At 41.7% G+C, this 25,725-nt stretch overlaps 2 protein-coding genes across 3 annotated transcripts in view; both read left to right on the top strand.

The window, feature by feature from the left end:
- The window catches only part of OSBPL11 (oxysterol binding protein like 11), a 92,068-nt gene extending 88,261 nt beyond the window's left edge, over window positions 1-3,807 (top strand). The window contains exon 13 of the mRNA XM_055568488.1: window positions 2,123-3,807. Coding sequence (XP_055424463.1) covers window positions 2,123-2,188 — 66 coding nt within the window. The 3' untranslated portion in view covers window positions 2,189-3,807. The remainder of the gene's footprint in view (window positions 1-2,122) is intronic.
- A 14,231-nt stretch (window positions 3,808-18,038) lies between these two features.
- Window positions 18,039-25,725, top strand: part of SNX4 (sorting nexin 4) — a 55,070-nt gene continuing 47,383 nt past the window's right edge. Inside the window, exon 1 of one of the 2 annotated variants that reach the window (XM_055568486.1) lies at window positions 18,039-18,226. In XM_055568486.1, the coding sequence (XP_055424461.1) occupies window positions 18,086-18,226 (141 nt within the window). In that variant the 5' untranslated portion in view covers window positions 18,039-18,085. The remainder of the gene's footprint in view (window positions 18,227-25,725) is intronic. The other variant, XM_055568487.1, reaches the window with a different exon arrangement.

Here is a 25,725-nt window from a genome sequence, read left to right as displayed (position 1 = left end):
GTCACTGTCTGCGGTGATTTTCGAGCCCAAGAAAATAAATTAGATCTTCTGTTTCCTCCCTTTTGTGATTATACACATCCATCAGAATCTGTATCCTCTTAAATGGATGTTTAAAATTTCTTAAGATGTGTATCAATGCAAACAGGAAGGCTTTTACAGAATAGTGGGCCATATTGGAGTCAGATGTGCTAAGTTTCCACTCCAGCTCATACCTTGGATAGTTTATTTACCATTTCTCACTTCAGTTTCCTCACCTGTAAAATGTAGGTAGGTGCTAAACTTCCGTGGTGGCTCAGTGGTAAAGAATCCACCTGCCCATGCAGGAGACACAGGTTCTATCTCTCATCTGGAAGATCCCACATGTCACAGAGCAGCTAAGCCCGTGCACCACAACTATTGAGCCTGTGCTCTAGAGCCTGGGAGCCACAACAACGGAGCCCATGGTGGGTGCCACAACTACTGAAGCCCACGCACCCTAGACCCCAAATGCCACAGCAAGAGAAGCCACCACAATGAGAAGCCTGTGCACCACAACTGGAGAAAAGCCCATGCAGCAACAAAGACCTATCACAGCCAAAAATAAAAATAGATAAATAAAATTATTATTTTTAAGTGTAAGTAGATATACAAAAGTTGTACTGGAAAGAACTCTGTCCCTTCCTGGGTGAATTTGAGCTGTTCATTTCACTTCTCAGAGCCTCCATTTTCTCTTTGAAATGAGATGGTCAGATGGCACAGGTTAACTTGTAAACCTAGCATTCTGTAATGTGATTAAATGGCATCAGAATATTGCAATAGAGGAGAAAGATTGAATTCAACGCTGAATATGGGGCTAAGTAGGAGTTATAGCCAGCACGTACGATGAGGGAGTGGATGGAAAATTACCAAGAGACCTTGGTCACGTGTCAGTGATGATGGATCGAGGGAGGCTGTGATTAGATCAAAGGTAGGAGGAGAGGAGTTTCATTGGATATCAAAGATGAGAGGATTCTTGATAAACTGGTTCATTGGGATTTTTTTTGGCTAAAACAGAGTTCAGCAGGCCTAGAAGGCTTAGGCAAAACTGGAGACAAAGGAGTCTTAACTTGAGAGTCTTGTCACTATGAGCCACATAATTGCTGACCATAAGTTATTTTTGGGACAGGGTATTGTAAATATTTTTTTTTAATTTAATGCAAATATATTGAAGTCGATATAGGGAGGATGGACAGAGGTTCAAATCTGACTTACCTAACTTCATTGCCGGAGAAGGCAATGGCACCCCACTCCAGTACTCTTGCCTGGAAAATCCCATGGACGGAGGAGCCTGGTAGGCTGCAGTCCATGGGGTCACTAAGAGTCGGACACGACTGAGCGACTTCACTTTCACTTTTCACTTTCATGCACTGGAAAAGGAAATGGCACCCCGCTCCAGTACTCTTGCCTGGAGAATCCCAGGGACGGGGGAGCCTGGTGGGCTGCCATCTGTGGAGTTGCACAGAGTCGGACACGACTGAAGTGACTTAGCAGCAGCAGCAGCAACCTCATTGCAGAAACACTAAATTTCAGTCTTAGCTACTGTGACCTCAGCTCTGCCAAGCTTTTACCCCAGTATGCTGTTTCACACATTCTTGATGGCACTTTTTTCCTCACTTGGTCTTCTCTTGTCTTTAGTAGACTGACTTTATCTCCTTTTGGTAACCTTCTGTTCACAGGAACCAGGGAAAGCTAAGGGGTAGAGTCAGGAAAGAACTAGAAAACAATACTCAGCTACTAGAATGCCATTTGCCATGTAGAGAACAGCTGGTACCTTGGTGACCGTTTTTCGTGCTCCACCTGCTGCCTGTCACTCCATGGGTGAGGCTGTCTGAAGCATCTTGGCAAAAGTAGCAGAATTCCTACAGATGACTTCCACGTGGAGCACAAACTAGGTCTTCCCAGACCAGAACTTCTCACCTAATCCTAGCTAAACCGCACATACTTTCTGATGTCTTAAGCAAAAGAGATCTTTTCTTTAAAAACTCTTGTGTTTAAATGTGAAAATAGAATTCCATTTCAGTAAAAGCATGGCATCTAGTTTTGGTTACTGATTCTGAAAATACTAGAGGAATGGTTCTTTAATTTGTTTTTCTGCTTGTTTCAGGGAGATGGCTGGGTTTATCACAAACCCCTTTGGAAAATAATTCCAACAACACAACCAGCAGAGTGACATATACTATCTAAGACTCAAGTAAATGAACTTCTCTGTTTACCCTAAACCCTCCCAGTATGGAGTCATTGCACTGAGTGACCTGCTTCCTGATTGCACAGACTGAAGCTAATCACACACGAATGTACCGATAGGGCACCGTAGAGCTGCAGCACGACCAAAGTGTTGAAGAAGCACGGTGGACTTCTCACCAAGCTGTTCATGTGATGTGAGCAATATCATCTTAAAACCTTTCACCTGAATTATTAGATGATTAATCTCTTACCCAGAGTGAATCCCCTGTTTTTGCATGGGGGCAGCAGATAAACACAACAATGAGAACTCAGTGATTTTAATTTCTTTATAGTGAAAATTGAAGTCTCTTTTAGAGTTTGTGCTTTGCTTTCTGTTAGTAGCTGAAGTATTCGCTACTTTTACAACAAACCAAGAGGAGGAAGAAGATGACCCAGAAGTGGCTTCAGCCATTGTGCCTGAAATCAGTGTTAAAGAAAAATCAACCAGGTTGTCATAACAAGGCATTCTGTTCCTTCAAAGAGACTGTGTGCCTGTGTCTGAGGAACTTATCCATTATCCACCTCTGTTGGAACTCTCTTTTAAAAAGTATATTTATAAATTGATTAGAATTATAACCATGGAGAATTTTTTCTTCTGAGCATTTTAATATACTTGAAAACAACATTGACTTGAAAAATTTCAGAACATTTTTCAATACCTAGTTTTATTAAATATTATACTTGAGAGACAATTTTTTAAAATGTGTTCATGTCAATATGATGAGATTTTGGCCTTTCTCAAGAACTGAGGCATTAAAGAATATAGCAAATATTTAAAAATAAAACTGTTACTGTTTTCCTTATCTTTTTTTCATTTGTAGATTAATATCCAGTATTATGTGCTATCCCTCTGGATAAGTATGCTTTATTTTACCTCTGTTCACTCAAAATTTAAAACAACTATTCCTATTTGTCAGTAATTCAGAATTTGAATATGTGACTAAGTGCATGTATGGTATGGTTTTGCTTTCTTTTCAAGGAAACTAAAATGCTGAAGAAAGAGTATGAAATAAAAAAGATACCAGGAAAAAAGGTATCAGGAAGTTGTATTCAGGTACAAATCTTTTTTTTTTTTTTAAGTATTTTATTGAGGTTAAAGAATTACTGACAAAAGAATAGTGCTAATTATGGCTTTCATCATTCATTCAAGTATTTATTGAGCACCTGCTTATGGTACTCAGCACTTGTTTTACTGCAAGCTACCTTAATTTTTCAAGAGTGGTGCCTTACTCTGTTTCTCCTGATGTGGTCTTCCAATCAGTGTGTGTAACATATAGCTATTATTCATCAGCCATTGTAGGTGGCTGTATCTGTTGCATCAACATAAGACATTTAAGCTTTGTGTGCTGATAAATTGTGTTTTATTGAAGGGGGTTAATAGAATGAAAACAGCAAAATAATTTTTTCAACAAATTGTAAGTTGTAAGAAAATAATTCGTTTATGTACAACCATTTTAATGATTCCCTTGTTCATTTTTGCTGTGAAATGCACTGAAAAAAATCTCAAAATGAATTATAGTTCATGTGTTGGAAAGATTAAAAAATAATAAAACTGGACAACAGTGATGCCTTTGTCTATTTTATGAGTGGAGAGAAATAGAAAGTTGAAATTATTGCTCTATTCATTTGAGAAGGGCATTTATTTAATTTATTTTTTTACATGAAACTTTTAGTATTTTATTCATTTTTCATAGTTCTACAGTATTAGTAAAAATAATGGTCATTATAAATAAGTATAAAATGGAAGTTGATGAAAAACTAACCCAAGTTGATGAAAAAATAACCCAAGTCGTCTTTGACTCCCACCCTCCCCCAAAGAAACTAGCTGCTGCTGCTAAGTCACTTCAGTCATGTCCGACTCTGTGTGACCCCATAGACGGGCTGCCCCACCCCTGGGATTCTCCAGGCAAGAACACTGGAGTGGGTCGCCATTTCCTTCTCCAATGCATGAAAGTGAAAAGTGAAAGGGAAGTCGCTCAGTCGTGTCCGACTCTTAGCGACCCCATGGACTGCAGCCCACCAGGCTCCTCCGTCCATGGGAGTTTCCAGGCAAGAGTACTGGAGTGGGGTGCCATTGCCTTCTCCGAAGAAACTAGCTAGTATATGGCAAATATCCTTTTCACATGTTATCTTTAGGCATGTATTCACTTTGTGGTGGTAGATGGTTTAGTCGCTAAGTTGTGTCTGATTCTTGCAACGCCACGGACTGTAGCCTGCCAGGCTCCTCTGTCCATGGTGTTTTCCAGGCAAGCTTACTGGGGTGGGTTGCCATTTCCTTCTGCATCTTTTATTTTTTTATTGGAATTAGTTGTTTTACAATGTTTGTGCTGTACAGCAAAATGAGTCAGCTGTACATATATATATGTACACATATGTATATCTGTGTATATGTGTACATATATATATCCTCTCTTTTGGATTTGAGAATGATGTGTACTTTTAAAAAAATTATTTATTTATTTTTGTCTATCCTGGATCTTCATTGCTGGGTGGGTTTTTGTCTGGTTGCAGAGAGTAGGGGCTACTCTCTATTGCGGTTTGCAGTGGCCTCTCTTGTTGCAGAGCATGGGCTTTAGGGTGTACAGGCTTCAGTAGTGGCTCCGTAGTTGCGGCTGCCGGGCTCGAATGCAGGCTCAGCAGTTGTGCCACAGGAGCTTAGTTGCTCCACGGTGTGTGGGATCTTCCCAAATCAGGGATCGAACCCACATCTCCTACATTGGCAGGTGGATTCTTTACCACTGAGCCACCAAGGAAGCCCAGGACATTGATTTTAAATCCTTACCTTCAGGAATCTTTTGGGAAGATAAGGGAGTAAACTTAGTTGTGTGTTTTTTTTTTAATGAAATATTTTAATTTTACTACTTAAGTAAATTGGAATAGAAGTTTTTGTTTTGTTCTTTGAACCATTTGAATGCTCATTTATTTCTTTGAATTTTTGAACCATTTTAAGAATTACTGAAATAGGATTTTTTTAATTCTTGCTAAAAATACATTTAAAGTAATTGAAATCTCCCCATGTTGACAGAAGTGAAGTAATACCACTTTAGGGTAACTGTTTTACCTTGTCCTTATAAAAAAATAATAATAACCTATGAGTCCCTTTTTAAAATATATTATTCATTTATTTATTTATTTTTGGTTTCTCTCCATCTCCGTGGCTGTGCATGGACTTTCTCTACTTGGGGCAGATGGGGACTACTATTCATTGTGATGCCCGGGCTTCTTGTTGCAGTGACTCCTCTTGTTGCAGAGCACAGGCTCTAGATGCACAGCCTTCTGTAGTTGAACACGTGGGCTGCTGCTCGTGGGCTCTAGAGCTCGGACTCAGTGGTTGTGGCACAGAAGCTTAGTTGTTCTGCAGGATGTAGGACCTTCCCGGACCAGGGATCAAACCCGTGTCCCCTGCATCGCCAGGCAGATTCTTATCCACTACACCACAAGGGAAGTCCCTGTCCTTTTCTTGACATCTACTGCAGCTTACTCACCTAACAAGAGGTAGAGGCCTCTTCTGGTTTTTGTTTTGTTCTTTTAGTCTACACCTTGTTAATTGGTCAGGGAAGCAGTTTTTGTAGCAATTGTGTCTGTCTTTTGGGCCAAAGTTTTAAATATACACTTTCGTTCTGGCTATGACAAATTGTGTGTTAAGAAGTCCAAGACTGGAAGTGACAAAAAGAAGGTATTCTGACTTTTAGGTTATGTACTGGGTGAGGTATGGCAGCTATATGTTGATTCACTGAACTCTGCAAGTTGTAACCATCAACTGTAATACCTACTTGTCATTAGAAATAAGAAAAAAGTAGAGTTCCTCACTCCATAATCCTCGTATATTACTCTCACTGTAAATATCTGATACTTGATGAACCAACTTCTACAAATGGATTCTTCAGTTCAGTCGCTTAGTCGTGTCTGCCTCTTTACGAGCCCATGGACTGCAGCGCGCCAGGCTTCCCTGTCCATCACCAACTCCCAGAGTTTACTCAAACTCATGTCCATTGAGTCGGTGATGCCATCCAACCATCTCATCCTCTGTCGCCCACTTCTCCTCCCACCTTCAATCTTTCCCAGAATCAGGGTCTTTTCAAATGAGTCAGCTCTTCGCATCAGGTCGCCAAGGTGTTGGAGTTTCAGCTTCAATATCAGTCCTTCCAATGAATATTCAGGACTGATCTCCTTTAGGACGGAGTGGTTGTATCTCCTTACAGTCCAAGGGACTCTCAAGGGTCTTCTCCAACACCACAGTTCAAAAGCATCAGTTCTTTGGCGCTCAGCTTTCTTTATAGTTCAACTCTCACATCCATACATGACTACTGGAAAAACCATAGCCTTAACTAGATGGACCTTTGTTGGCAAAGTAATGTCTTTGCTTTTTAATATTCTGTCTAGATGGATTCTTAAGATTTATTAATTAATTTGGTAAGTCTGAAATTTTGTTAAAAATATTGCCTTAAGATGAAAGCTAACTTCTATTCAATGTGTTCCCGTAGAAAGGCAAATTGGTGTGATTATTCCAGAATCTACACTTTGGAGAGATTCTTTTTAGCTGTTACAGTGACTGGAAACTGAGTGATGATTCACCAGAGATAGTAGAAAAGTTAATATAAGATGATTCTACCACATGTGTGTTAGTCACTCATTCATGTTCGACTCTTTGCGACCCCATGGACTGTAGCCTGCCAGGCTTCTCTGTCCATGGAATTCTCCAGGCAAGAATACTGGAGTGGACTGCCATTCCCTTCTCCAGATTTTACCATATGGGGGATAAAAAAGACAAAGCTCATACACATGAAAATTCTAATAAAATATATATTCTAGTGGCATAAACAACAACAAAAATTCCTATTTGGTCCAAAAACCAAATTGCAAAGGAAATTCTTACAAAACATTTTCACTTAATGTTCAAACAACCCTGTGAAGTTGTAAACTCAGGGATGGGTGTTCATACTGTACAGATGAAGAAATTATTGCTCAGAGAATTTAGTGCTCACTTCAGGTCACTTAGCTAGAGTTTCATTCATTCAACAAACATCTTCTGAGTATTCCTTTTAGAGCTGATTGATGCACTGGACTCAGATATGGTAAATACTCTCTGTATCCTCACAGACTTAGATGAGGGAAGAAACTAAAACTTAATTCCTGAAAATGGTATGTTGACACAGGCAAGGCTATGTATTGGTCTTTCCAAAACCCAGATACCTCCATAATGTGGAAGGCAGAGTTGAGCACTGAGACGAAATCAAGAAGGTTGGTTTAAAGTCTGCATAAGAAGCTCCAAACAATGCATCCAGGTGACTTACCCTTGTTCATCCCTACAAAAGACTTGGAGAGATTTAACCAGAGAGGTTCCCAATTCAAGAACACAAATAAATTATTAAACTGAAAAGCAGAATAAGTTAGTAAAAGTGAGACCTTTCAGCCCCTTCCTCTATCCCATTCCCAAAATATTGGCAGTCAGACTTAAACCCTTAGGTGAGAGATTAAAAGATACATTTTCTGGAGTAAAACTCCAGAAAACAAAAAGTCCTATGATAAATTTAAAGGGTCCACCAACAAAAAGCTCAGCTGACAACTCTGTTAGTAAAGCCAACTCCTTCAACATAACTTTCTACCCTCTCTCCAACACACTACACATCTGTGTTCCTCCACACTATATATATATATATATATATATATATATACACACACACACACAACATCACACTTCATTTTAATAGCTAAGGTTCAGCAGACATTTCAGGAAAGCTTCCAACATAAAGAGATCAAAGCAAACAGGAGAAGGGAAATTAGAGGAAGGAAATAATTTAGGAAGTTTAGGGAAATTACTTGAGAAAAAAATAAATCTTTAGATGGTTTTGCTTCTATGAAACATGAACAAAATGCTATTTTTTAAATGGACTGTTCAGAGAACAGGCACTGGTCTTGGAAATTTAAAATATGATAGTTCAAATTAACCACTCAATAGATGTTCTAGAAGATAAGTGAGAAAAAGCTGTCAGCAAATAGAACAAAAGGACAGACCATGGACAATAGGAGAGAAATAATATGAAAAGGGGAGATGCAGTCCAGGAAGTCTAACGTAACTAGTGGGGATTCCAGGAAAAGAAAACCAATGGAAAGGATGATACTATTTAGATATTTGTGTATATATAAAATTTCCCAAGAGTAAATGATGTGAATTCTTTTGAAAATACCATGAATACCCTGCACAATAGGGGAAAAAACAAAAGCCCAAACCAAAACACATTGTGAAATTTCGTAACACTAAGGATAGAGGGGGCATCGTAGGTGGTGCTAGCGGTAAAGAACTTGCCTGCCAATGCAGGAGACAGATGCGGGTCCAACATCCCTGGGTCAGGAAGATTCCCTGAAGGAGGGCATGGCAACCCACTCCAGAAACCTAGCCTGGAGAATCCCGCAAACAGAGGAGCCTGGTGGGCGAAGTCCATACGGTTGTGCAAAGTCGGACATGACTGAAGCAACTTAGCACATATGGAGGCAAGGATAGAGAGAAGATTCTAAAAAGAGAATAGTGCCAGCCCTCTCAATAACATCACTTAAAGCTAAAAGGCAAAAGAGTAATACCTCCAATTTTGCCTAGAATTTTATTCCCAGCAAACAGACAAATCTGACATTCAAGATTTCAAAATTTTATGCCAGCATTTCCTTTTCTGAAAACTTCTAAAGTATATGCTCCAGCGAAACAAGAGGGAAAAAACAGAAATTGGAGTGGATAAAAAATCATGAAAAACAGAAGATCAAACACAAGTCAGAGAAGCTTCCACTCTATGATCTTGAGACACATTGTTGTTCTTTAGTTGCTAAGTCGCGTCTGGCTCATTCATGACCTCATGGACTAGCCCACCAGGCTCCTCTGTCCATCTCGACAGGTAGTCTCCCACTAACTAGCTCCTCCAACCACTATCATATCTGTGGACAGGTACTGACTTTAGGAAGTTATTTGAACCAAAATCTGTCTCACTACAAGGATATCACTGATCGATTCTAATGAAGTTCATATAAGATGAGAATATTTTAACTTGTACGTCACAATACTTAATATATTTCATTACTATATATATTTATATGTATGTTCATCCTCCCAATTTTAGTATTCTGGTGTTATTTAGCTGTTCTTCATATGATGGTATGTTCTCTCATAATCAATATCCTGAGAATGCACCATATATCAATGTTACTTCCAAAAAGCCAAAATATTGCAAGTGGAGTCTTGTTTTGGATCCATGGATCTTTCATCTTTTTAACAGTTCTGTTAATGTATAATGGACTTAAAGTGTACAATTTGATAAGTTTTGACATATGTCTCCATCCATGAAACAGTATCACAGTCACAATAATGAAAATATTTATCATTCCCGAAAGTTGACTCTTAATTCTTTGTAATCTCTCCTTTCCACCTCTCCCCATCTTCTTTCCCATTTCCAGGGAACTTCTTATATCAGTGTATTGTATTGTAAGGACACCTGACATTGAATTTAAGGCCCACCAGCATAATTCAGCATGGTGAACTCATCTCAGGATTTATTTATTACACCTGCAAAGACCTTTTATCTAAGTAAGGTAACATTAACAGGTTCCAGGAATTGGGATATGGAATATCATTTTGGAGGTCATCATTCAACCAATTACATCACTAACTGCTTTGTATCACAGATTTGTTAACAGAATCAAACAGTATGGTCTTTTGCAGGGCGGTGGCGGGGGGGGGGGGTCTGACTTATTCCATTCAGAATAATTATCTGCTATTTATCCATGTTGATTCGTATATTCTTTTTTATTGCTGAATTGTTTGGAATATACCACAATTTATTCATTGGTGTTGATAGATAGCTGTGGTTGTCTTCCGAGCACCTCATTCTGCCTCAAGCGGAAGAGAAAAAACTTCTCCATCCCTCCAGACAAGGAAATGGCTTACTCTGGCCTTTAGAAGAAGCTAAGCCAGGCACTCTCTGCCCCTCAGTCAGAGTTTGGGGCTAGTGAGCTCTGTCCCAACCACCTTCTGCTATTAGCTGGTTGTTAGTGCTGACTATGTGCTTCCCTGGTGGCTCAGATGATAAAGAATCTGTCTGCAATGCAGGAGACAGGGTTTGATCCCTGGGTCGGGAATATCCCATGGAGAAGGGAATCGCTACCCACTCTAGTGTTCTTGCCTGGAGAATTCTATGGACAGAAGAGCCTCGTGGGCTACAGTCCATGGGGTTGCAAAGTTGGACATGACTGAGCAACCAGCACTACTGCTGCTGCTAGTGCCTATGTGTGAGTCGAACTGCCTCTCTGGGCTTCCTGGCCCTCATCAGAAAAGTGAAGGCGTTGATTAGAGGATCTCTCGGATAATACCTTACTGATCATCTCCAGTTGGGGTTATTTATATAGGGGGGAAAAGAAAAGAATCCCCTCCTCTCCCATTCCCCTTAGGGCTGAGGTTGGTTTCTGGAACCAGTCAGCTGACTCAGATCTCTGCCATGTCACCGCTTTTCCTGCCTAACAAAGGGGAGAAGTGAGGATGGTAAGGCTGCTCAGAATCACTCCCTGGTGGAAGCAGAGCTCTGCCTTTAGGGCCCAGAGGCATAAAGGGACATGGTGACTCCGCTTTGTGCCTCTGCATCTCAAGGAAATGGTTCTCAGGAACCACGCTGGGGTCCTCACAGGACCAGGCCCCTGGGGTAGGGGCTAGGGAGGACGGCCCATCTTGGGACTGGGGAAGGGATATGAAAGGAGGCAGCACTGGCCACCATTCCACCATCACCATTTTTACCTACTCCCTTGCAGTTTTAAGGAGAATTCAGTTCAGTTCAGTCGCTGAGTCGTGTCCGACTCTTTGCGACCCCATGAATCGCAGCACACCAGGCCTCCCTGTCCATCACCAACTCCCGGAGTTCACTCAGACTCACGTCCATTGAGTCAGTGATGCCATCCAGCCATCTCATCCTCTGTCGTCCCCTTCTCCTCCTGCCTCCAATCCCTCCCAGCATCAGGGTCTTTTCCAATGAGTCAACTCTTTGCATGAGGTGGCCAAAGTACTGGAGTTTCAGCTTTAGCATCATTCCTTCCAAAGAACATTCAGGTATGAGGAAATACCTACATGGGCTGGAGGAGGAAGGACTTTCTTTTGGCCTGACTGGTACAATGAGAGCTAGGGTGGGCAGGAGACCTACCTGGCTTTAATAAGTAAAAGTGTGGTTTCTTATTACTTGTTTGCTTGTTTTGTCTTGTATTCTCTGTTCCACCCCCCACTCATTTATTAATCCAGGAAACCTATATGCTGAGTGCTGGGGACACAGAGATGTGAGACACTCCCCATTCCCCCATTAGCCTAGAAGAGGAGACAGTCTGTTAGTAAACCAGGTGAGACGTGCCAGAATAGAAAAAAGCCAGCCTTCAATGAAAGGGGTTAATGAGTATGTGAGAAGGAGGTCATGAAAAAATCTCATTAAGAAAACCACCAGTCTAAACACAGGGCAGAAAGGGAGAGAAGATGGTGGAAGAATAGGACGGGAAGACCAACTTCTCCCCAACAAATGTATCAAAATATCATCTACATGTGGAACAGTTCCCACAGAACATCTTCTGAACACTGCCAGAAGACCCAAGATTTACAGAAAGACAAGCCAATCTCCTCGGAACGAGGTAGGGCAAAAGATAAAAGACAAAAAAAGGAGACAAAGAATTTGGGATGGGGGCCTGCACCCTGGGGAGGGAGTCAGTCGTGAAGGAGAAAAGATTTCTGCATACTAGGAAAACCCCTCACAAGCAAGGTCAGGGGAAGGGAGCTTCAGAACCTCAGAGGGAAGCACAGCGAGACAGGCGCGCCAAAGGCAAAACAGAGAAACTTCATTTTGGCTCGTACGTGGCTCACACGCTTGTGGCAAGTAGGGGCTGGGTGTGGAGGCTCAGGCCTCGGGATTGGTCCTCAGTGAGAGGAATGGGGGTTGACTACCATGAAGGTACTCTGAGGGGGCTAATATGACACAGTGGAAGAGGATTGGGGAAAACCCTGGGACCACCAGCGTGTGTTAGTCGCTCAGTGGTATCCAACTCTGTGACCCCATGGAATGCAGCCCACCAGGCTCCTCTGTCCATGGGATTCTCCAGGCTAGAATACTGGAGTGGCTTGCCAGTCCCTTCTCCAGGGGTTCTCGAACCTGGCTCTCCTGCATTGCAGACAAATTCTTTACCATCTGAGCCACCAGGGAAGCCCTGAAATGTGTAGGACATATTCAAATTCTTAAGGGAGAGCTATATGGGACCACCAGAGAAGCAAAAGATTATTCCCGTGGGAAATCTCTAATGCCTCCATGTTCTAACTCTATGTGCTCACAGATCAAAGCACTCTGATCTACCAGTCTAAGGTCCCAGAGGCAGAGAAGCAGACATGAGTGCCAGGGGCAGGAGATCTACAGTCTTGACCCCACAGATCACAACTACCATCAAGCTGTGAGCACCTGCCAGTCGCTACCCACATTTTCCTGAAAGCCTGAGTGGCTTGGCTCTGCCAAGGGTGTCACAACCTGGGACCAACTCCTCTGGGGAAGCATACGACCCACCCCAGCCTGGGCAACCTCCCTCAGGGCCCAGCCATAGCAAGCACTCCCTACACACTCCAGCAGTATCTGCTGTACCCCTGCCTCTTCCCAGCACAACTGAGCAAGTGAGTCCTAATAAGTGGCTACTTTCGCCCCCTCACGTATGGGCAGAGAACAGGCACGGAGAGAGACTTAGAAGAAGAGGCAACCCCAAAACCAAAGTGGAACACCAAAAGCTGTGAGCAAAGGAAGGAAGAGGAAACCGCCCCAGACGTGGCAAGTGCAGAGGTTTAAATTCCTGCAATTAAAATCTGAGGTTGTGTGCTTTAGTGGCAACTGTAGATTTTGAGAGCAAGTACAAGCTTGAGCAAGGGAAGATCTGAGTCTAAGCTGACCCCACACCACCCACAACAGGTTCAGAGACCTTCCAAGATGTATTGGCGGACTTTCTGAATAGGCAGATCGACTGCAGCAGGAAAACAGGAATCACTTGAACATGCCTCTCACTGCCACTCTCTATATTCTGCACTCCCCTGCTTTTTCCTTCTTCTTCTCATATTGGCCTAATACGGTTCTTTGTTACTCCTTTAATTTTTATTTTTTGTAACCTACTACTTTTTCTTTATCTTAAAAAATGAAAACACCTTATCTTTTAAACAAATTACATATTTTTTGTTTTCGTTTTTGATGTTTTTGATTTTATAATTTTGAGAGTCTAATTTTTTTCCACGTTTTTGATTTTTGTTGTTTGATCTTTTGTTTTTAATTTTGTATCATTGAGAGTCTAATTTTTAGTACCTGTTTTCATTTAGGAGTTAGGTTATTGACTTGATTGCTCTTTTTTCTTTTGACTTTTTTCCCCGTTTTTTCTCCTTCTTCGCTCCTCTTTGCTTTGTATAAGTGTGTGAATCTCTTTGGGTGATCTTGGATGTTGAGAATTGTTTCTCCATTAGTCTAGGTGTTTTGCCTTCTGTGCTGCATGCCCTGTGAAGTCTTGATACTGCTTAAGGGGTTGAGCCTGAACCCCAGAGGCAGGAGACTCAACTCCAGGACTTTGGACTACTAGAGAACTCCTAACCCCATGGAAAATTAATAGGCAAGAGCCCTCCCAAAGGCCTCCATCTCAACACTAAGACCATGTTCCACCCAAAAGCCAGCAAACTCCAGTGCTGGATGCCCCACACCAATCCTTCAGCAAAGCAGGATCACAACCTTGCATATTAGCAGACAGGCTGCCCAAAGCCATACTGAACCCAGAGACACCCAAAACACACTACTGGCCATGGCACCGCCTTCCAGAGAGATGAAATCCAGCCCCATCCATCAGAACACAGGCACAAGGCCCCCCAAACCGGAAACCTTCACAAGGCACTAGTCCAGCCCACCCATGGCAGGCAGATTCCACAATTAAGAGCAACTGTGACCTTCCAGTCTGCAGAAAGGAGACCCCAAACACAGTCAATTAAACAAAATGAAAAGACGGAGAAATACACAGCAGATGAAGGAAAATGGTAAAAACCCACAAGACCAAACAAATGAAGAGGAAATAGGCAGTCTACCTGAAAAAGAATTCAAAGTAATGATAGTAAAGATGACCCAAAATCTAGAAGATAAATGGAGGCATGGATCAAAAAGACACAAGGTCTTGTTTAACAAGGACCTAGAAAAATTAAACAATCATCAACAACACAATAACAGATTAAAAATACACTGGTGGGAATCAACAGCAGAGTAAGTGAGGCAGAAGAACAGTTACGTGAGATGGAAGATAGACTGATGGAAATAACTGGAGCAGAACACAGTGAAGAAAATAGAATAAAGACAGGGCAAAGTACATTCAGTATAAATTTACATATTTAAAATTATTTTTAGTATTCAGGAAGTCCCCTATTGTTCTATAGATGTCCATAAAAAGGACAAAATAGTTTAGGAGAAAACAATTGAAGAGCTCTCCACAGGTTATCAGTCACAACAACCGTCTCTTGCCTGTTTCTTGTTCACCTTTCTGAACATGTATTGGGACACTCTGCTTCTCAGGCAGAGGTAAGATCCCAGATACTGCTCTCTCTCCTGCGTCCTGCCCTCCCTCACTTAATTCTATTCCTGAGTGTTCTCATTCACAGCATGGCTTTCCCTTGGCTTTGCTGCCCTTGGAACCGCTGCTTTTTGAGGGTGGTTGGCCGAAGAAGGATAGGATCCCCTCAGGAGGGTTGTACCTCTGATTCGTGACTTTAAGTGTTCCCCTGTGGCAGTCCACACAGCAAGGGGCAAATGATACCAGAAGTTCCAAGTAGAAGATTCCATCTAAGACATTAACTTTAGCCAGTGCAGTGACTTTACCTTCATAATCAAGGAAAGGTGCCTCAGGTCACTTATGTTAACCCCACGTCATCAAACGGGACTTAATATTTAACTTAATTACAGTTTTAGCTCTTCCCAAAATGGAATCAAACTTGTCAATCAGGAATTACTTGGTCAGCACTAGTGAGGTAATTTGTTCTTTAGACACTACTATCCTCGAAAGGAATGTGTCCTTATCACAAACAATTCAGTTTTTGCTGGTATAACTTCCTTGCCCTCGTTCCCTCCTAAGTCTTCCACTTTGTACAGCTCATTGGAGTGCTTTCTCTCTGCTTAGATGGGATGCTGCCTGATCCATGAATTGTTGAATAAAGCCAAAAAGATCCTCAAAGTTTGTTGTTGTTCAATCATTCAGTTGTGTCCGACTCTTTGCGACCCCATGGACTGCAGCATGCCAGGCTTCCCTGTCCTTCACAATCTCCTGGAGCTTGCTTAAACTCATGTCCATTGAGTTGATGATGCCATCCAACCATCTCGTCCTCTGTCATCCCCTTCTTATCCTGCCTTCAATCTTTCCCAGCATCAGGATCTTTTCCAGTGAGTCGGCTCTTTGCATCAGGTGGTCAAAGTATTGGAGCTTCAGCATCAGTCCTTCCTATGAATATTCAGGGTTGATTTCTTTCAGGATTGATTGGTTTGATCTCCTTGCTGTCCAAGGGACTCTCAAGAGTCTTCTCCAAAACCACAGTTCAAAAGCGTCAATTCTCTGGCGCTTGACTTTCAAAGTTTACTCAGTTGAATTATGGTTTTTTAACACTACTCAGTGCAAAGTGTGATGCTCAAATCACCAGCCCAGAGCAATTATCCCAGTGGCTCTAGGACTTAGTTTCCTGGGTATCTCAAAACTGGGAAAAAGGCACAGTATAACAGATACAGACAAAGGTCCATATAATCAAAGCTATGTTTTTTTCCAGTAGTACATACTGGTGTGAGAGTTGGACCATAAAGAAGGCTGAGCACCGAAGAATTGATGCTTTTGAATTGTGGTGCTAGAGTAGACTCTTGAGAGTCCCTTGGACAGCAGCAAGGAGATCAAATCAGTCAATCCTAAAGGAAATCAACTCTGAATATTCATTGAAAGAACTGATGCTGAAGCTGAAACTCCAATACTTTGGCCACCTGATGAGAAGATCTGACTCATTGGAAAAGACCCTGGAGAGACTGAAAGTAAAAGAAGGGGGCAGTAGACGATGAGATGGTTAGATAGCAACACTGACTCAATGGACATGAATCTGAGCAAATTCCTGGAGACAGTGAAGGACAGAAGAGCCTGGCGTGTGGCAGTCCATGGGGTCTCAGTTGAACACCACTTAGTGACTGAATGGCAAAAATTAACAGATACAAATCTGTTCCTGAAAATATATTTGTAAATTAATAAATTATTAATTTATTAATAAATTAATCAATAATTTATTAATAAATTAATAAATATATCTGATTTTAAAATGGTTCCTGGAAATTCCTTGGTGGTCCCGTGGTTAGGACTCAGCACTACCACTGTGAAGAGCCGGGGTTGTTCAACCCTTGGTGGGGAAATTAAGATTCCACAAGGCACACAGTGAGGCCACAAAAAAAAACCTAAGAACTTGCCTAGCATGGATATTCCCTGAAAAACTGTTTCCATGCCTTGAAACATTAAAGCTTTGCTTATTTACTTGGCAGTGGTGGGTCTCTGTTGCTGCACACCGGCTTTCTCTAGTTGTGGTGCACAGGCTTCTCATTAGTGGCTTCTCTTGTTGTTGAGCAAGGCTCTAGGCACATGGGCTTCAATAGTTACAGCACAGGGGCTCAGTGCTGCATGTGGGATATTCCTGGATCAGGGATTGGATTTGTGTCCCTTGCATTGCAAGGTGGATTCTTAACCACTGGACCACCAGGGAAGTCCTAAATGCCTTTAAACATTGAGTAAATGTCCTAGGCTTGGTAAGAGAGAACAAATAATAAAATAGGGTCCTTGCTTTAAAGGAGTCTTAAGTCTAGTTGGGGCAGAAAGACATAAATAAATAATTGTAAAGAAGTATGAGAAAGGTCATAACTGATTTATGAACAAAGTGGTATTAGCACTTGGACATAACCTGAGGTTTTAGGGATGAATGGGAAAAATCGCTACCATGCCAAAAGAAGTATCAGGAGGAGGAGAAAATTGCGTGTCACCGCTTCGAACAGCTAAGTTATTTGGACAGAAAGATCAGTTTCTCTCCTTGAAAAATTGATGAGCAGACTTCCTATACAAGGTACTACAAAGTACCACAGTCTGGTACACCCAGTGAGTGTTTCCCGTCAGGTTATCATAGTGAATGCTTGCCTAGGAAACAGGTTCCGAAAATTCAACTGAAGTGTTGACAGAAAATTATCAGATATCACCAGGGCTTCAAGAAACACTTGAAGATAGAACTCAAACACAGCTTCAGTTAAGCGCTTCACTTTTCTCAGAAAAGTGTTTACCTTTTCCTGATTGTGTCACTCAACCTGCCGAAAATTAGTGAGTTACGCGGCTCTGATCTTTCTGGGTGTGTGTTTAGAGGGTGGGGGTGGGGCCAAAAAGGACCTAATGATGGCAGGCAAGATAAAAGGCCAAGAGGGAGACGTCAGACCACAGCCACGGATTTCTACCGATTTCAAGTTTTCTTTAGGTGATCACCAACCTGAGTGGTTACAGCACCCACCCTGTCTTCACCTTCCCCTTGCCTTTCTGTCTTTCCCTCCACCGGTTCTCCCGGATTCCTGGGTCTCCTGGCTCGGGAGCTGACCCTTGCAGGCCCGCCCTTCCCAATACCATTCCCAACTGCGGGCCTAGCCTTGGAGCGCTCTCAGCCTGCGCAGCCGTGAGCTAGGCGCGGCGCGGCGGCCGCAGGCCGAGGGGGCGGGGCCTGTCGGCGGCCGTGGGTGGGCGGCCCAGGCGGGGAGGCGCCGGCGCAGTGTGTCCGCTGCGCTGAGCCGCAGCCATGGAGCAGGCAGCTCCCGACCCTGAGCGGCTTTGGCAGCCCGAGCCGCTTGAGCCGCTGAGCCACCCCGACGCTGGGCTGGAGTCCATGGTTGGTGAGGAAACGAAGGGGGCCCGGGACGAGGGCCCCGGGGACGGCACGGTGAGGAGAAGGGGTGGCAGAGGCCCCCCCCACCCCCGCGGCCTGGGGCGCGGCCTAGAGGGCAGAATGGACTGGTTTACGCTGACCGCGCGGGTGGGCTCGCTCGGCCGAGAGGCCCCGCGGTGACCGGGAAGCGGGGTGCAGTCAGTGGGGGGAAGCTCGGTGGGAAAAGGGGGTTCTGAGTAGGGGGCGAGCGCCAGGGCTGCGGGACCGCAGGAAGGGTGGAGAGGGCGCGGCCGAGGGAGCGGAGGGGTTCTGTGGGCGCGGCTCGGCGGGCGCGGGGCCAGGAAAGCGCCAGGCTGAGGCAGGTGCGGTTTCAGGGTCGGGAACCCCGGGGGGTTGGACCCGAACAGGAACGCTGATGTTTCTGGCATCTGTAAGTTGTGCGGAGGAGTAGGCTTAACCGTGGGCGGTGGCAGCGGTGTTTGAGAAAGAAGAGAATGGGGGACTTGAGGAACAAGTTTGGGGCACGAGGGTGTTTGGCTTGGTGCCACTATCGGGAGAGGGAATAAAGTGTTAGAGTCAAGAAAAGGTACAAGTGAAAAAGATTTTTTTTTTTGGTTTGTGTGTTTTTAAATATATTTTTAGTTGGAGGATAATAAAATTGCTTTACTGATATTGTGTTGGTTTCTGTCACACAAGAACGTGAATCAGCCATAAGTAAATATACGTATGTCCCCTCCCTGTTGAACCTCCCCCCATCCAAATTCTTATTTGACTTGTAATTTCCTCATTTGGGGCTCAGTGCTGTATCTCCCAATGGAGATGTGTCATGGATATCCCATTTATTGGCATTGTGAAGCTCCTTTGATAGTGATTTTCATTTGCTTGACAGAAGGAGAAAATGCATCATTTTATATTTGTAATTACTTTCATTCCAAAGTGTTTTCACGCATAATGCAAGATGAGTGGACCATGTTAAATAAAGTGATTCGGAAACTCAGTCGAGTATTTATCATCAGACCACCCTAATGAACCTGTGCAGTGCTCATCCATTTTGATTCTTTTTTTTCTGAAACAAGTTCTCAATATAAAACTGCCCATCCTTGTGATAAATGGATAAAGAAAAGTTAAAAGTTGTTTGCTGACTGTAACTAGAAAGACAACTAGCTAGGAATTTCAACACTAGTTGAAGTTCAACACTTCACCACTAGCTATTTTAACTAGCTAGGAAGTTCAAGGTTTTGCCTACTTAGGGGAAATGTCTAGGTATATAGGATAGCATGAAAACTTCTGTGGGTGAATTTTAAGTTTTTCATTTATTTTCTTCCTAAATTATAGAATTATTTGTGGAGAGGTATCTTATAAATGTGAGAGCAGTGTGTGTATTCTGGTGTAGTCCATAAACTTGACTCTTACATGAATTGCTTTTTTAATGCAGATTCCATTTGTGACTTAGTTTTTCTGTTTCTTCAAAAAGCTTTTATCATGAAGTATATAATTAATGCAGAGAAGAGTCTCACAAAATAAAAATCAGTTTCTTTGAAACCTGTGTATATTCTCCTGTTATATCTGCTCCCTCGACCATAGAAGTAATTATATTCTGAATTTTGTATTAACAGTTTTCTGGCTTTAAATATACATATAAATGTAAATGTCCCTAAAGAACATGTTGTTTAATTTTTACTTCATTTTGAAATTTACATAATCGAACTAGTTTTACTATGACTTCCTTTTTTTGCTCTATACTGTTTTGGGGATTCACCCAAAATGTAACTTAGTTTGTTTTTATAGTCATGAGACTATGTATACCATTTTGTAGGTATTCTACAGTTGATTTCTCTTTTCCTCATTTTACAGACATTAGGGTTGTTTCAAGATTCTTGCTGTTTCTGAAAGATTACTACCACTATGAACTTCTTACATGTAAGAAATACGTAGTGCAAGTGTCTGGAAACTTAACAGTGGAATTGCTGGATTATAGGGTGGTAGCATAAGACATGGAGAAGGTGATGGCACCCCACTCCAGTATTCTTGCCTGGAAAATCCCATGGATGGAGGAGCCTGGTGGGCTGCAGTTCATAGTGTCGCTAAGAGTCGGACACGACTGAGCGACTTCACTTTCACTTTTCACTTTCATGCATTGGAGAAGGAAATGGCGACCCACTCCAGTGTTCTTGCCTGGAGAATCCCAGGGACAGAGGAGCCTGGAGGGCTGCCGTCTATGGGGTCGCTGGGAGTCGGACACGACTGAAGCGACTTAGCAGCAGCAGCATAAGACATAGGAGAGTGTGTGTGTGTGTGTGTGCGCGCGCGCGCGCATGCACACGCGCTCTCAGCCACTCAGTCATGTTTGACTTTACGACCCCATGGACTGTAGCCCACTAGAATTTTCTAGGCAAGAATATTGGAGCGGATTATTGTTTCCTACTCCAAGGGATTTCCCTACCCAGGGATTGAACCCACGTCTCTTGCATCGGCAGGCAGATTCCTTAGCAGTGTGCCACCTGGACAGCACTGTAGTATAGTAAGTAGTGCCAAGTTGTTTTCTAGAGTGAACATACCAGTTTGTATTCGCATCAGTAGTGCCTGCTGCTGTCTATCCTTATCAGCACTTAATATTTTCAGGCTTTAAGTTACTTGCCAACCATATGGATATGTGTTAAAGCGATTTTAGATTGTTTCAAAGGGTAAGAATCATATCTTTTGTTAGCTGCATCATGAGTTTAATTTTGATTATGACTGAACATTTTGGTAATTTTTTTTTGTGAAAGCCTTTGGATGATTAATACAAAGTTGCAACTATAGTATAAAATCCATTTGTGTTAAGTGATTATACATATCTCATTTAAAATAAAAAACCTGTGTTTGGTTTAAGATATTTGAAATCCCAAAGATGCCATCATACAGTAAGAGTTGTAGTTATATAATATTACCGGACTTTTAAATGTGTTGTAAGAGACCATTCGAGATTGCCCAAACTTAGGGTTTCCTCAAACAATGATTTAGTAATTTATAGAGATAATTTAGTAATTTTTAGAAATACAAGCCATTTGGACAAATATTTCAGAATCATCTGGAGCTTATCAACACACACATGTGCATTCACATACACTCTATATGTTGTCCCCTGCAGTCTCAGAAGATCTACTCCTTTTCCTGTTTCTATCCCCTCTTCCACTCTAATCCATCCCCAGTTGAGAAGTATTGCAGTAACCATAGCCACATTGCTACTGTTACTGGTAGATAGGAATGTGGTCTGGGCAGACAGGTAAATTACATTTGTTTGTGCTAGACACTGTGAGGCTCTACTTTTCGTTTAATTTTCAAAATTACTCCCAAAAGACATAAAAGACATACAGAGATAAGGAAGCAGAGGCTCTGAGAGAAGTGATTTGGCCAAAGTCACAAACTGGTGACATGGCTGGGATTTGGGCCCAGGTCCTCGTGGCTTTGACATCAGTGCTCTGTTCATGAAACCATGAAGCTTCACTCCCTGCACCACCCACCCCCCCCACCAAAAAAGAAAAAAAAAGATTAAAAATAATCTTGTAAATTGTAAAATACTATACTTAAATATTTTTTTGTTTTATTAAGATTTAAGTTGTTATTTTAAGAAGAAAAGAGCTCTGAATAATGTGTTGACTTATCAATGACTTTTTCACCATAAAAGCATCTATACAGATAGTGTGCAGAAATGACAAAAAGCCTCATCAGCCTTATTTTTGACTCTACATTTTGGTTGGAGAGTAAATTGTGCTAGTTGCCCTACACCGAGGGATAGTGGAAACAAGCACTGCCAAGGTTGCAGATCTTTTCCAGTTTTAAACATCACTAATTTTAACATTTTTTAAATTCTGTTGTAAACTGTTACTCTCTTGTTTTTGTTTCTGTGAGTCTTCATCCTCTTCCTTTCCGATGTCTAGTTAGAAGTTTCCCTTTCTTTCTGTACTTTTTCCTTACGAGGAAGAGTGTTTTTTTTTTTTTTTTTTTTTTTAAGTATTGTCGGTTTTATTTAAAGAAGTTTAGAATATGAAGAATGAGGGAGGGCCACAATCTTCAAGAGAGTAGCAATCAGTCCTGGCAAGGACGCAGCAAGGGAATGGGGGTAAAAATGCTGCTTTTTTTGGGCTGGAAGATTCCACTGAGTTGGCAGTTAACAGTATTTGCTCAGAGAACCGCTGCCTGAGGGATTCAGTGTCTCTCTTTTGTAGGGAGGGTTCTTTAGGCCTCTGAGTGCTCCTGGGGCTAAGAGGGCTTGAGCAACCATTGCTTGAACAATGCCTGTACACTGTTAGTTCCTTCACAGGTTGGGAGCAGAAAGCTCAGTGGAGGGGTCCAGAAGGGAGTGGAGGAAGGTTTGAGACATATGTGGTAAAGATAATATGAAAAAGGAAGTGCATAGGCAGAGTTACAGAAAGTTTAGGGCTTCCCTGGTGGCTCAGCTGGTGAAGAATCCGCCTGCAGTGCAGTAGACCCCTGTTCAGTCCCTCAGTCAGGAAGATCTCCTGGAGGAGGGCACGGCAACCCCTCCAGTATTCTTGCCTGGAGAATCCCCAAGGATAGAGGAGCCTGGCGGGCTACAGACACAGAGGTTGCAAAGAGTCAGACACGACTGAGCGACTAAGCACACCAGGCACAGCAGGTTATTAAATAATTCTCAAGAATTGCTTTCCTCACTTTCTACTTCAGCAGCTCTCAGTTATCTTTTGAAGGCAACTCATGGTGCAGAATACGTTTTTACATCATAGTCAGTACACATGTACTTGTATACATAAGCATTGTTTCAACTCAGTCATGGCCAACTCTGACCCCAGGGACTTTAGCCCACCAGGCTTCTGTGACCATGGGATTTCCCAGACAAGAATACTGGAGTGGGTTGCCATTTCCTTCTACAAGGGGGCATCCAATCCAGGAATTGAACCTGTGTCTCCTGCATTGCAGGTGGATTCTTTACCACTGAATGACCAGGGAAGACCATGGGAAATAAGATATTTGCATTTATCTATTTTTTTTATTAAAAAAAATATTTTTTTTTAATGTGGACTATTTTTGAAGTCTTTACTGATTTTTTTACAGTATTACTTGTTTTTTGTTTTTTGGCCACAAAGCTTGTAGGATCTTAGCTTCCTGACCAGGGATTGAATCTGTGCCCCCTGCATTGAAAGGCGAATTCTTAAGCACTGGACCACCAGGGAAGCCCCTACATTTATTATCTTAACTAACTCTATTTTTAGCTGATTTTTTTCTGTTATAGTTTATGCTTTCTTATTTTGGTTTCTGTTTTTGGATTTTCCTTTGTGGACCATAGTTTCTTTGGTTTTATCCTCTATAATGATTTTGAAGGCATGTCTTTTTTTTTCTTCCCCAAGATATAATTGAGACATATTATTTATGTAAATGTAATGCCATTAAATTTTTTGAAGTAATTTATAGAAATAATCTCAAATTTATAAGCAAGTACAGTACAAAGAATTGTTTCCTTTGAAATATTTGAGAATAAACTGCTGTTTATCTCATCCCCAGAACATTTAGTATATATTTCAAGGGCAAAAAAGGACATTCTGTATAATCACAGAGCTTCTATCAAAAGCATTGATAAATTATTATTATCTAATCCTCAGACTTCATGTAAGTTTTGCCAGTTGTACCAACAGCATTCTTCAGAACAAAATAATTCAGTCCAGACTCAAGTATTACATCTAGTTGCATTGTCTCTTTAGTCTCCTCCCATCTGAAAGTGTTTCTTGGTCTTTGCTTTCATGACTTTGACCCTTTTCTATATTAGCAACCAGTTGTTTTTGTAGAATGCCCTTCAGTTTGGGTTTGCCTGATGTTTTCTCGTGGTTAAATTCAGGTTGTGCTTCTTTGGCAGAAATTGCCACTAACCTGATGCTGTGTTCTTCTAATTGCTTCTTACCAGTTTGCACATGATTCAGGTTTGATCACTTTCTCTGCTAGTCTTCTCCAGTATAAAGTTCTCTTTTCTTCTTTGTGATTAACTTTCTGGGGTATACTTTTTTTTTTTTCTTCCTGTTTTATTGAGGTCTAATTGGCATACACAATTATATATGTTTAAGGCATACAGTATAGTGATTGGACTTACATTCATCATGAAATGAACGTCCATCATCTCATATAGATACAATATTAAGAAATAGAAAAAATACATATTTTTCTTGTGACGAGAATGCTTAAGGTTTAATCTCTTAACAATTCTTATAAATAACATACATCAGTGCTAATTTATCATGTTGTACATTATATCCCTAGTACTCTTTATAACTTTGTACCTTTTGATTCTTTCATCCAGTTTCTTTTTTCCCTATCCCCTGCCTCTGGTAACTACAAATCTGATCTTGTTTTGTGAAGACATACTTTGAAACTAGAAAAATACTTTGTTCCTCATCAAAATTTCTATTTACTTGTCTGTTTCATTATGGACTGATGGGTTTTATTTTTTAAACTTTATTAAGATATGATTTACACACCATAAAATTCACTCTGTAAGTATATAAATTCAGTAATTTGTAGTAAGGGCTTCACTGGTGCCTCAGATGTAAAGAATCTGCCTGCAGTGCAGAAGACCTGGGTCCGATCCCTGGGTCAGGAAGATCCCCTGGAGAAGGAAATGGCAACCCACTCTAGTGTTCTTGCCTGGAGAGTTGCATGGACAGAGGAGCCTGGCTGCAGGCATGGGGTCTCAGAGTTAGATTTGCAGAGTTGCACCACCATCACTACAACCCAGTTTTCGAACTTTTCCGATTTTTTTTTTTTTTATTACTGAATAGCATTCAGTTGTATGGATGTATCACTTTTTGTTTACTCACCATTTGATGCAAGTTGGGGTTATTTTCAGCTTTTATATTATGAATATTATTGCTGTGATGAATATTCATCACGTTCAAGTTTTTGTGTGGATGTATGTTTACATTTCTCTTGAGTTAAATTTGTAGCAGTATAATTGCTGGGTTATATGGTAAATTTTAACTTTTTGTTTTAAGAAACTGCCACTCTCTTCCCAAGGGGCTGTACCATTTAACATTACCACCAGCAATTACGAGGCTCACTTTTCTCCACATCCCTGCCAGTACTTGGCAGTGTCTGTCTTTCGGATTATAACCATTCTAGGGGATGTGAAGTGGTTTTAATTTGCATTTTTTAAATGACTGATGGTGTTGAACATCTTTTCATGTGCTTATTTCCATTTGCATGTCTTTTTTGGTGAAATTCTATTCAGGTCTTTTGCTTATTAAAATTGGGTGGTTCTTTTTATTGAAGGTGCTTCCTGCATGGCTTGGTGGTAAAGAATCTGCCTGGCAGTGCAGGAGACACAGGTTTGATCCCTGGTTGGGAAGATTCTCTGGAGTAGGAAATGGCAACTTGCTTCATCTTGCCTAGAAGATTGCATCTACAGAGGAGCCTCGTGGGCTATATATAGTCCATGGAGTCGCAGAGTCGGACACGACTGAGCACATAAGCACATGTTGTTCAGTTAGTCTGGATATTTGTTTTTTTAATCAAATAATGAGATTTGCAGATATTTCCCCTGGGCCATG

The sequence above is a fragment of the Bubalus kerabau genome, chromosome 2 (genome assembly GCF_029407905.1).
Source record: "Bubalus kerabau isolate K-KA32 ecotype Philippines breed swamp buffalo chromosome 2, PCC_UOA_SB_1v2, whole genome shotgun sequence".
Lineage (NCBI taxonomy): Eukaryota > Metazoa > Chordata > Mammalia > Artiodactyla > Bovidae > Bubalus > Bubalus kerabau.
The sequence above is the reverse complement of the archived record's forward strand: the minus strand, read 5'-3'. Positions and strand labels throughout refer to the sequence as shown.